Source organism: Heteronotia binoei, chromosome 15, assembly GCF_032191835.1.
Source record: "Heteronotia binoei isolate CCM8104 ecotype False Entrance Well chromosome 15, APGP_CSIRO_Hbin_v1, whole genome shotgun sequence".
In the NCBI taxonomy this organism is placed as follows: Eukaryota; Metazoa; Chordata; class Lepidosauria; order Squamata; family Gekkonidae; genus Heteronotia; species Heteronotia binoei.
In genome coordinates, this window is record NC_083237.1 from 53,273,317 (window position 1) to 53,285,123 (window position 11,807).

Genomic DNA, 11,807 nt, shown 5'->3' on the forward strand with positions numbered 1-11,807 from the left:
GTATCCTGCATCAGAACATGGAGGTTCTGTTAGCTCTCCTAGCCAGGGGGGTTTTTTTTGTAGAAAAAGCCCAGCAGGATTTGCATATTAGGCCACACCCCTGGTGCCAAGCCAGCAGGAACTGCATTCCTGCACAAAAAAGCCCGGCTCCTAGGTAATAGCTCCTGACCCAATATCCTGCAAACTGAGCTGTATGTTTTGCATCTTTTCTCCGCTTTCTTTCTACATACACCACCTCTAGTCGTTCTGGAGCTTTTCCTATCAGTTGCTTGGTTGGGTTTTGTGTGTTTAGAAATGCTGTTTAGTGATGCTTTTATTTATTTACAGGCAGATACTTGCAAGACCTGTGTGTGTGTGTGTGTGTGTGTGTGTGTGTGAGAGAGAGAGAGAGAAATTCCATCCTTCTAGTTCCTTCCTACTGAAGGGAGGGGTCTGCTTGTTCCTCTCCTCCCACAGAGCTGCTACCTGCCTGGCAAATGGGGATCCACCTCTCTCCTGCTTTCCCAACTGCTTGAAGACAGGCTGGGCAACTCAGGGCGGGGGGACAAATTCTGCCCTCCCTCCATGGGGCAACAGCTTGTTGTCCAACCTGGTAAGTTGTGGCCAGTTTGGTGTAGTGGTTAAGTGTGTGGACTCTTGTCTGGCCAGTTGTGGTGAAGTAGATAAGTTGTGGCCAGTTTGGTGTAGTGGTTTAGTGCGTGAACTTTTATCTGGGAGAACCAGGTTTGATTCCCCACTCCTCCACTTGCAGCTACTGGAGTGGCCTTGGGTCAGCCATGGCTCTTGTAGGAGTTGTCCTTGAAAGGGCAGCTGCTGTGAGAGCTCTCTCAGCCCCACCCACCTCACAGGGTGTCTGTTGTGGGGGAGGAAGGTAAAGGAGATTGTGACTGCTCTGAGACTCTCAGATTCAGAGTGTAGGGGGGGTTATAAATACAATTTTTTAAATTTATTTTTTTAATTTATTTATCTGGGATTTATATCCCGCCCTTCCCACCGAGTGGCTCAGGGCGGCTTACAGCATATGTAAAACTAACATAAAAATAAATTACACTTTAAAATTAACATTTCATATTAAATAATTAAAATCCAACATTTGTTATAAATATACATATCATTAAAAATCAGACAGCGGTCGTGAAGCTACACTCTATTCAAATTCAAATACTGATTCGATATACCGTCTGCAGCATTCCGGTGTTCCATATTCAATATTCAGTAGTCAGTATACAGGGATACAGGGATACAGGGCCGGTTAGTTGTGGGCCAGCCGGAAGAGGGTTGTCTTACAGGCCCTGCGGAATTGAGTAAGATCCCGCAGGGCCCTTACCTCCTCCGGCAGCTGGTTCCACCAAAATGGAGCCATTACAGAGAAGGCCCGGTCCCTTGTGGTCTTCAAGCGGGCTTCCTTTGGCCCGGGGACAACCAAAAGATTTTGAGATCCCGATCGCAGTGCTCTCTGGGGAACATGCGGGGAGAGATGGTCCTTCAGGTAGGCAGGTCCTAGACCATATAGGGCTTTAAAGGTAATAACCAGCACCTTGTACCGAACTCGGTAGGATATTGGCAGCCAGTGCAGAGCCCGAAGTCCTGGCTGAATGTGGTCCCGTCTTGGGAGCCCCAATAACAGCCGGGCGGCGGCGTTCTGCACCAGCTGCAATCTCCGGGTTCGACACAGGGGCAGCCCCATGTAGCGGGCATTGCAGTAGTCCAATCTCGAGGTGACCGTAGCATGGATCACCGTTGCAATATCATCATCATCTTCAATCTCCACCCGCCTGCTGATGTAGCAGTGTGTGTGTGTGTGTGTGAGAGAGAGAGAGATATCCCCCTCACCTATCTGCCCGCCTGATGCAAACAGCGGCCTGCCTGGCTTCCAGGTTTGTAGAGAAGATTTTCTTTGGTTTGTGATTTGCAGCCAAGGCAGACAGTACACCCCCTCTAAAATTAAGGTTGCCAATCTTCAGGTGGTAGAGATGTAACCTGAAGGTTCCATGACAAACCAGCCTCCAAACAACTCAAAAATACTGAAATATACTGTACAGTTCTTATTAAAGACATTTAAATCAATTTACAAAATAAGTTGAGAGTAAATATTACAATACAACTAAGAATATAAATGATTCGTGCTAGCCGCACGTCTGGATGACCTAATTGGACTTTTTGTATTTTGAAGATATACTTTGAAGACGCATTTTGGACTCTTCGGTATGAAATGGGTTTTTGACCCATCATTTTATTTCCCTGGTTATATTGTAATATTTACTCTCAACTTATTTTGTAAATTGGTTTAAACATCTTTAGTAAGAATTGTACAGTATATTTCAGTATTTTTGAGTTCCATCTCTGCCACCTTATCGGTGCATTCTTTTTTGGATTGCATAATCTCCAGGTGGTGGCTGGAGATCTTCTGGGATTACAAACCGATCTCCAGGCAACCAAGATCAGTTCATCAGGAGAAAGTGATCACTTTGGAAGGTGGACTCTACAGCATTTCCGCCCATGGAAGTCCCTCTCCAAACCCCACCCTCTTCAGGCTCCGCCCCCCCCCCCATCTCCAGGTATTTTCCACCCCAGAGCTGGCAAGCCTGCTCTTCTTCCAGTGGCTTCTTGCTTTTGGCAGTGTTATATCACTGCCTCCTTCCCCTCCACTTGTTTGCATAAAGAAATCTCTCTGGGGTTTGATTGTTTATTGTTCTCCTCCCCGCCCCCCCCTTCATCAGTTAGTGCTGGGCTAATCCAGGGCTGGCAGAGGTTTCTCCCCCTGCTCCCAACCCCAGCTGGCTTCCAACACAGACAGGCATCATTTCTTGTCGCAGCTCATCCCACAAGCCCGGAGTGGAACATCCTCTTCATTGCTTGGTAGAGCTTACCTCCTTGTGCAGGAGCCAAATTCAGGAGGCTAAAGACAGGTACAGTTGGGGGAGGGGGGGCGTGTTTGTGGTTCTGTGCAACGGTGCGTTTGTTGGTCCTGTGTGAGCTCTTCTGTATGGCCTGTTTGCACTCTGGCCTCAGCTGCTTCCATGGGGAGAAGATTTCCCCCTTACATGCTCAGTGCGTCCACAGAGCGCCCACAAAGGAGTGGTTCTCTGCCCTTTCTTTCTTCCCTATCTCTTTGCTCTCACCATCGGTACCTGCCCTGTAGAAAACCTGTTTGCTACTTTTAAAAAATTGGTATTAGATATATGATCATTGCAGTGTTCTGGCACTAGAGCAGGGGTGGCTAAACTGTGACTCTTTCACACACATGTCTGGCTCTTTCACACATAGTGTGTGGCTCTCAAAGCCCCCACTAGCCCGTCGGCCAGCTTGGAGAAGGCATTTCTCTCTTTAAATCTTTCTACCTCTTTCTTCCTCACCCATCTATTTTCCTTCCTTCCTTCCTTCCTTCCTTCCTTCCTTCCTTCCTTCCTTCCTTCCTTCCTTCCTTCCTTCCTTCCTTCCTTCCTTCCTCCCCTCCTTCCCTCCCTTCCTCCCTTCCTTCCTTCCTTCCTTCCTCCCTCCCTCCCTCCCTCCCTCCCCTTCCCTTCACTTCCCTCCCTCCTTCCCTCCCTTCCCTCCCTCCTTCCCTCCCTCCCTCCCCTCCTTCCTTCCTTCCTTCCTTCCTTCCTTCCTTCCTTCCTCCCTCCCTCCCTCCCTCCCTTCCTTCCCTTCCCTTCCCCCCTTCCTTCCCCCCTTCCTTCCCCCTTCCTTCCTTCCTTCCTTCCTTCCTTCCTTCCTTCCTTCCTTCCTTCCTTCCTTCCTTCCTTCCTTCCTTCCTTCCCTCCCTCCCCTCCTTCCTTCCTCCCTCCCTTCCTTCCTCCTTCCCTCCCTCCCTCCCTCCTTCCCTCCTTCCCTCCCTCCCTCCCTTCCTTCCTTCCTTCCTTCCTTCCTTCCTTCCTTCCTTCCTTCCTTCCCTCCTTCCTTCCCTCCTTCCTTCCTTCCTTCCCTCCCTCCTTCCTTCCCTCTTTCCTTCCCTCCTTCCTTCCCTCCCTTCCTTCGTTCCTTCCTTCCCTCCCTCCCTCCCTTCCCTCCCTCCCTCCCTTCCTTCCTTCCTTCCTTCCTTCCTTCCTTCCTTCCTTCCTTCCTTCCTTCCTTCCTTCCTTCCTTCCTTCCTTCCTTCCTTCCTTCCTTCCTTCCTTCCTTCCTTCCTCCCACATCTGATGTTTATTCTATGTGGCTCTTAAGTTAAGCAAGCGTGGCCACCCCTGCACTAGAATGACCTGTCTGATGGTGAAATGTTTCACCAACTAACAACAGACTTACAGTGACCCCGTAGGGTTTTCAAGGCAAGAGACATTCAAAGGTGGTTTGCCCTTGCCTGCCTCTGAGTCATGGCTCTGGTCTCCCAGATTAGAGTCCGCACACTTAACCACTACACCAGACTGACTCCAAACTCAAGGAGGTGGTTGCAATCAGGGCTTTGGGGGCCATTTGTTCCCCTACTAAAGTGGTTGTCAGCACCGTGGCTGGCAGACTGTAACCCATGGACTCGGGGCCGGCGGATAGATGAAGTTGAGGGAGTTCATTTCTTACACCATTCCTCAAGGCAGAAACTCTTTCAGCAGCGGCCACCTTTGCCCAAAGCACACGATAGAAACCAGCCAGAGAGGAAAAGGAGGTGGCGCCATCTCCGTGTGAGTGAGAAGACCTTGGCTTGCAGAAGGAATGACCTAAATTGGGAAGGGTTTTTATAGAGCTCCCCACTTCTGGCCAGTTGGATACAGGGCAGGGAGCCATTGTGGGCATGGGAGACTGCAATGGAGGAAAATAGGCAAAGCCAAGATTTTCCATGTTGGAGGAATGGCTGCCATTTCTGTTCCTGCAGTCAGAGAGGAGGATTCTCTCTCCAAAGTGATGGCACTCCCCCTCGATACACAGGTCTCCTTTGTTTAAATTTAAATGGAAAGGCCTTGGCAACAATCCCTTAAAACATCTGGATCTCTCCACTTCAGTACTTCCCTTCTTTGCAATTGTAATGAATTTTCCACTTGAGATTAATTTTCTGCATCAATTTCCCCCCTAAGGATTAATACATTATTATTCACCTCTTGGCCCAGTGCACTGAAAAGAAGGCTTTTGATGTGGCTTGTGGGGGAGGGGGAGTCCCCTTCCTCTCTCTGTTCACCTATGTCCAAAATTGATCATCAGAAAGAGGAGGTGGGGAGAGGAAGGATATTCCCGGAGCTCCTCTTTCCAAAGTGTACTGTGTAAGGTCCAAATACTGGCAGAACCTGCTTGGAACACAGGTCTCTCTCGGTCTCTCTCTCTCTGCCTCTCTGTCTCTCTCTCGCTGCTTTTCCTTTGAGACCCACAAAGACCCCCTTCTGTTCCAGACTCTCTCCTCCCTCTCTTTCTGCTTCCCCTTTGGTTTGGCAGATGTGGAAACTCCCGTGGATTATACCAAGTTTTTCCGAGTTTATAAATCAGCAGGGCTTAAATTTAGCATGCTGGGAGTTACATGGCCAAGAGAAGGCAAAAGGTCTCCTGCTTTGGATTTTCACCCCCCCCTCTCTCCCTATGCACCTCTGGCACATCTGGAATGGATTGTGAGGCTCCCAGCTGTTGCCCAGTGTTGGCTTGATTGAATAGAGCCAAAGAAATAGAGCGAGTTATTAATCCAGGTTTATCGGCCTGCTTGCATTGCCTCCTGCATTGCGGGAGGAGGGAGGGTAAAAGCTTGTCCTTTGCAGCTAGATGGATCCCTCAGAGGTGGTGGGCACTCCTTCTTTGGGAGTTTTTAAACAGAGGCTAAATGGCCGTCTGGCAGCAAATCTGATTCTATGAGCTTGTTGCCCCGTGAGCTTGTTACTTTTTGCTATAAGTGTGATTCTGTGAATTAGGCAGGTTATGAGGACAGGAAAGGTTGATCAGCGCTTAGTTCTCGTGGCCCTTTCTTACATGCCCACCGATTGGCACTTTGGGGTCAGGAAACAGTTTTCTCCATGCCAGTTTGGACCGGGATTCTGGAGGGTTTTTGCCGTATTCTGTGCATGGAACAGGGAGCACTGGATGGTGGTGGTGAGATATTTGTGAATTTTCTGCATTGTGCAGGGGGTTGGACTAGATGGCCCTGGAGGTCCCTTCCAACTCGTACCATTCTATGATTCTAGGCAAGGTCCACCCATCCTGACCAAAAAGTGCTCTCATATTAATTGGAACATCATAGTGCTAGTCCTTGTGCTTAAAGTTCTGCATCTCTCACTTCTGCCCCATATCTCCATACTTTGATAACATTGTGTGTGTGTTGAGTGCAGTCAAGTTGCTTCTTACAGAGATCCTGTGAGTTAAAGTTCTCTCAAACATCCTATCAGGGATGGAATTCTAGCAGGAGCTCCTTTGCGTATTAGGCCACACACCCCTGATGTAGCCAATCCTCCATGAGCTTAGAAGGCTTTTTTTTGTAAGCTCTTGGGAGGACTGGCTACATCAGGGGTGTGTGGCCTAATAGGCAAAGGAGCTCCTGCTAGAATTCCACCCCTGCATCCTCTTGTTAACAGCCTTGCTCAGGTCTTGCAAAGTGAGGGCTGTGGTTTTGATTGAGTCACTCCATCTCATGTTGGGTCTTCCTCTTTTCCTTCTACCTTCAGCCTTCACATAACGTGACCAAAGTACAATAGCCTCAATTTAGCCATTGTAGCTTCTAGGGAGAGTTCAGGCTTGATTTGGTCTAGAGCCCCCTTATTTGTCTTCTGGGCGGTCCGTGGTATCCTCTCCTCCAACGCCACATTTCAGGGGAATCTACTTTCTTCCTGGTAGTTTCCTTCAATGTCTAACTTTTGCAGCCATACGTAATAATGGGGACTACAGTGGCATGAATTAATTTGATCTTGGCCTCCAGTAACACATCCCTACAGTTGAGGATCTTTTCTAGCTCCTTCTTGGCTGCTTTCCCCTGCCTCCAGGCCTGTAGCCGCAGGGGGGCGGGGCCTGTGGGGGCACTGCCTCCTGACTGGAGCCGGGAAAGCACAGTGCACTGCAGCCACAAAAGCGGCAGGCGGAAAGGAAGGAGGCAGAGGGAGCCACGTGGGAATGGGCTGGGGAGGAGGGGATAGATAGTGCTGCTAGCTGCAAGGTGCCGGGATGGGGGTGGAAGGAAACCCCCCTGCTTGCACACAACATGTAGCCCCTTCTTGACTGCAGAGTTTTAGGGTTGTCTGCCTCGGTCACTTTCAGAGCTTCCAGCTTTTGCCTCTACCCTGCAGTGGATGGGAAAGGGTGCCCCCTGACTTTTTAAAAAGCCCCCCCCCCCAACTTTTAAAATCCTAGCCACGGCCCTGCCTGCCTCAATCTCCTTCTGACTTCTTGGGTGCCGTCTCCCCTTTTGTTAATGATGGAGCCGAGGAATAGAACATCTTGAGCAATTTCGGTTTCTTCATCGTCAACCTTAAAGTTGTGTAATTCCTCAGTAGACACTGCTTTTGTCTTCCAGATGCTCAACTGTAATCCTGCGTTGGCACTTTTCCCTTTCACCTGCATTGGTAGTTCTTTCAAGTCTTCACTGCTTTCTGCCAATAGCTGAGCAGGCGTTAATTTTAGTTTCCTGACTTTCCACGCAGTTGTGGATCTTTCCAGACTTGTGATTGTGGGGTGGGTGGGTGCAGAATTGCCAGTGAACTGCCAAGGCTACATTGGCCCAGTCGGAGCAGAGTCACTGTGTGTCCAAGAGTTAGAAGAATTTATGATATATAGTTCCTAGTCATTTAGGAGGGTTGGGCCCAAAAAAGTGAAATATCCCTGGGGAAAGACGGTAAAAGGGAGGGAGGTTCCTGGGAGTTCTGTGTCCATCGCAATCTCCAGGGCTTTTTTTGTAGCAGGAACTCCTTTGCATATTAGGCCACATACCCATGATGTAGCCAGTCCTCCGAGAGCTTACAGTAGGCCTTGAACTAAGAGCCCTGTAAGCTCTTGGAGGATTGGCTACATCAGAGGTGTGTGGCCTAATATGCAAAGGAGTTCCTGCTACAAGAAAAGCCCTGGCGATCTCTGCAACTTCTGGTCTGCTGTATCACTTGACACTCCTTATAGTCACCTTCCAGCAATGAGGAAACAGGAGAGGCCAGCCAATTAGAACCCAAGACAGCTTAGGTAGGATAAAATAGACTCATGGAGGATAGGTCTATCAGCGGCTACTAACCATGGTGACAAACGGGAATCTCCACATTCAGATGCACTAAGCCTCTGAATCCCAGAGCCAACATCAGGGGAAGGCCTTGGCTTCTATGCCCTGTTTGTAGTTGTCCAGAGGAACGGGCTGGACACGGTATAAGACAGGATGTTGGACTAGATCGGGATGGCCAGACTGTGGCTCTTTCACATCTATTGTGTGGCTCTTGAAGCCCCCACCGCCCCATCGGCTGGCTTGCAGAAAGCATTTGTCTCTTTAAATAACTTTGCCAAGCCAGCCAGCGGCTTGGAGAATGCGTTTAAAGTTAAAGTTGCTTTTTTTCCACCTCTCCCTCCCTCCCCATCTATTTTCCTTCCTTCCTTTCTTCCAACATCTGACATTCATGTCTTGCGGCTCTCAAACATCTGACATTTATTCTACGTGGCTTTTGCATTAAATAAGTTTGGCCACCCCCGGACTAGATGGACTGCTGGTCTGGTCCAGCAAGGCTCTTATTATATTCTGATGTTTTTATTGAGGCACTCGGTGCTCTGGAGAGCTTCCTATGAGCGAAGGTTTGTAAGCTTTGGTTCCTGCTGGTTGCATGTTCCATTAATGGTTGGTTGGTTGGTTGGTTATTTATTTATTTCATTTATAACCCCGTCTTTCTCCCCAGTGCAGACTCAAAGCAGCTTACATAATTCTCTTCTTCACTACAGTATCCTCACAACAACCCTAGCTGAGGCCATGAGTATGTGACCGGCCCAAGGACACCAAGCAAGCTTGCTTGGATTCGAACCCAGCTCTCCAAAATCCTAGTCCAGCACTCTAACCACTGTGCCATGCTGGCTCTCTCTGGTTAAGGAAAGGAAAGGTCCCCTGTGCAAGCACCAGTCGTTTCCGACTCTGGGGTGACGTTGCTTTCACAACATTTTCACGGCAGACTTTTTACGGGGTGGTTTGCCATTGCCTTCCCCAGTTATCTACACTTTCCGCCTAGCAAGCTGGGTACTCATTTTACCGACCTCGGAAGATGGAAGGCTGAGTCAACCTTGGGCTGGCTACCTGACCAGCTTTCGCTGGGATAGAACTCAGGTCATGAGCAGAGAGTTCAGATCGCAGTACTGCAGCTTTACCACTCTGCACTACGGGGCTCTCTGGTTAAGATCTTACACCTAATAGGAAGAATATAGCTAAGTAGATGCTAACAAATTGTCTCTCCTTTTGTTTTCTGTTCTCTTCCGCAGAGCTCCACCAACCACCACGAGAGCAGTAAAGAAAGCACCGAGGTCATCAGGTCAGAGGTGAAAGGGAAAAAGTCTTCGAGCCATGGAACGAGCCACAAGGCCAAGAAGTCGGGAAGTGGGAAAAGCTCTACCGGTTTCAACTCGTCGTCTTCTAGCAGCACATTCCCGTCCGCAGGTGAAAGATGGGAAGCGAATGGGAGAGCCAGTAGGGACAGACGGACAATGGTGCAGACTAAGCCAAGTTCCCAGGGCCTTGTATTCGGTCCCATTTTGCAAATGCGCATGTCTCTAGTCCTCGTGTGTGTGTGTGAGTGTAGTCCTTTCACTGACAACCTTGCTTAAGTCTTGCAAATGGAGGTATGTGGCTTCCTGGATTGCAGTGCCAGATTAAACCCTGTGGAGGCCCCTAGGTAGTTAAAATCTTGGGGGGGCCTCGCAAATCATCTCAGAATTGGAGCTGCCATCCTGCCGCTTGCGGCCCCCGCTGCAGCCTGAGGCACCTTCTCAAAAGCCCCTTTGACAAAGCTGTGGGGGAGAGGCAAAGACAAGCAAACTTGGTGATGACACCAGCAGCAGCCAAACCAGGCAAGTCGGGCAAAGAGTGGCTCAGTTGCTGGCTGCACATGCAGGCTGGGAGGGCTGCAAACAGGGGGGAACCTGGGGGGAAAGCCAGCCCAGAGCCCCTAAAGGTGTGGGTGGGGCATAGGCCAGTGCCTACTTGGCCTAATTGTTAATCTGGCCCTGCTGGACTTAGTCGACCCATCTCGTGTTGGGTCTTCCGCTGTTCTTGCTGCCCTCAGCTTTTCCTAGGGTTATTGTCTTTTCCAGTGACTCGTCTTCCTTAAGTTCAATAGCCTCAGTTTGGTCATTTTAGCTTCTAGGGAGAATTCAGGCTTGATTTGATCTAGAACCCACTGACCTGTCTTTTTGGCAGTCCACAGGATCCGTAAAAACTCTCCTCCAACACCACATTTCAAACGGATCAACTTCCTTCATGTCAGCTTGCTTCATTGTCCAACTTTCACACCTATACATAGTGGTGCGGTGTGGCATGAAGTGACCTGATCGTGGTCGGCCATCCACACATTCTTATACTTAAGAATCTCTTTCTAGCTTCTTCATGGTTGTAAAGAAAACCTCTGGTGGACAAGTCTTTAGTGCCCTGCACAATCCCTTTCTCCCTTGGCAGAGGTATTTCTTGTCAGCTTGCCTCTGCTGCCTTCATATCTGTAATCAGGGCTTTTTTTGTAGCAGGAACTTCTTTGCATATTAGGCCACACCCCTCTTATATAGCCAATCCTCCAAGAGCTTACAGGGCTCTTCTTACAGAGCCTACTATACGCTTGGATGATTGGCTACATCAGGGGGTGTGGCCTAATATGCAAAGGCATTCTTGCTACAAAAATTAAAGTTGCTTTCTTTCCACCTTGCTCTCTCTAATACTCTCCCCTCCCCATCTATTTTCCTTCCTCCCTGACATTATTTATTAAGGAGGCTTGGTTTAACACATAGCTTTGACTTACTCCCTTTTACAATACATATACCCCTGCCCTAAAGGTATATTTGTACCACCCTTTCTCCATTGCTTGTCTTTGATATATATATAAAAAAGCTTTATTCCTGCCTGCCCCTCTGCATAAAGCCAGTGTGGTGTACTGCTGGAGAGAGCCAGACTCTGATCTGGAGAGCCGGGCTTGATTCCCCAGTCCTCCTCCACATGAGGTGTACTGGGTGACCTTGGGCTAGTCACAGTTCTCTCCAAACTCTCTCAGCCCCACCTGTCTCACAAGGTTCCTGTTCTGGGGAGAGGAAGGGAAAGGTGACTGAAAGCCACTTAAGACTCCTTAAGATAGAGAAAAGCGAGGTATAAAAATCTAGTCTTCTTCTGCTGCTGTTGCAATTTAGGTTATAAAAACAGACTGGTTTAAGAGCAAGTTATGAGTCAGGAAGAAGCCGGGTCAAAGTTTTGTTTCCTGTGGATTCACTCGTATGAACACCTGAAGTCACCTTAGACTTCACTCTGGCTCTGACCTTAGACAGCTTCTCCTGTAAGACGAGGATGAGAAGCGAGCTTCGTGCACACGAAGCCTTCTCAGCACTTAGGGAAGGGGCTTTATCATCATTTTTAAAAATTACCAGGTGCGTTCTTCCCTCAGGAACAAGAGTCACAAGGAAAGAATGTGGTCATGTGGCGACACAAGTTTCAGTGGAGTTTGGATGGGGGGGCAGATGTTGAAGAATTTGGTGGTTAAACCCACAAGCTCGGAAGAAGAGGCAGGCGTTAACTACTCAGCAGCAATTTCTGCCAGCCATCTGGCGATTGAGAATCTCATCCAACTTTTTGCTGATTGGAATTATTCCTTTTCCCTCCATTCTCTGTTCTTTCTGCATAGATTAAACATAGACCTGGGCAGCGGTGGAATTCTAGCAGGAGCTCCTTTGCATATTAGGCCATACCCCCCTGATGTAACCAATCC

The 11,807-nt window shown here is 48.9% G+C and overlaps 1 protein-coding gene across 1 annotated transcript in view; it reads left to right on the forward strand.

Moving 5' to 3' along the window:
• MLLT6 (MLLT6, PHD finger containing) overlaps positions 1-11,807 on the forward strand; it is a 135,613-nt gene that overhangs the window by 91,351 nt on the left and 32,455 nt on the right. The window contains exon 9 of the mRNA XM_060255338.1: positions 9,331-9,505. Coding sequence (XP_060111321.1) covers positions 9,331-9,505 — 175 coding nt within the window. The remainder of the gene's footprint in view (positions 1-9,330; positions 9,506-11,807) is intronic.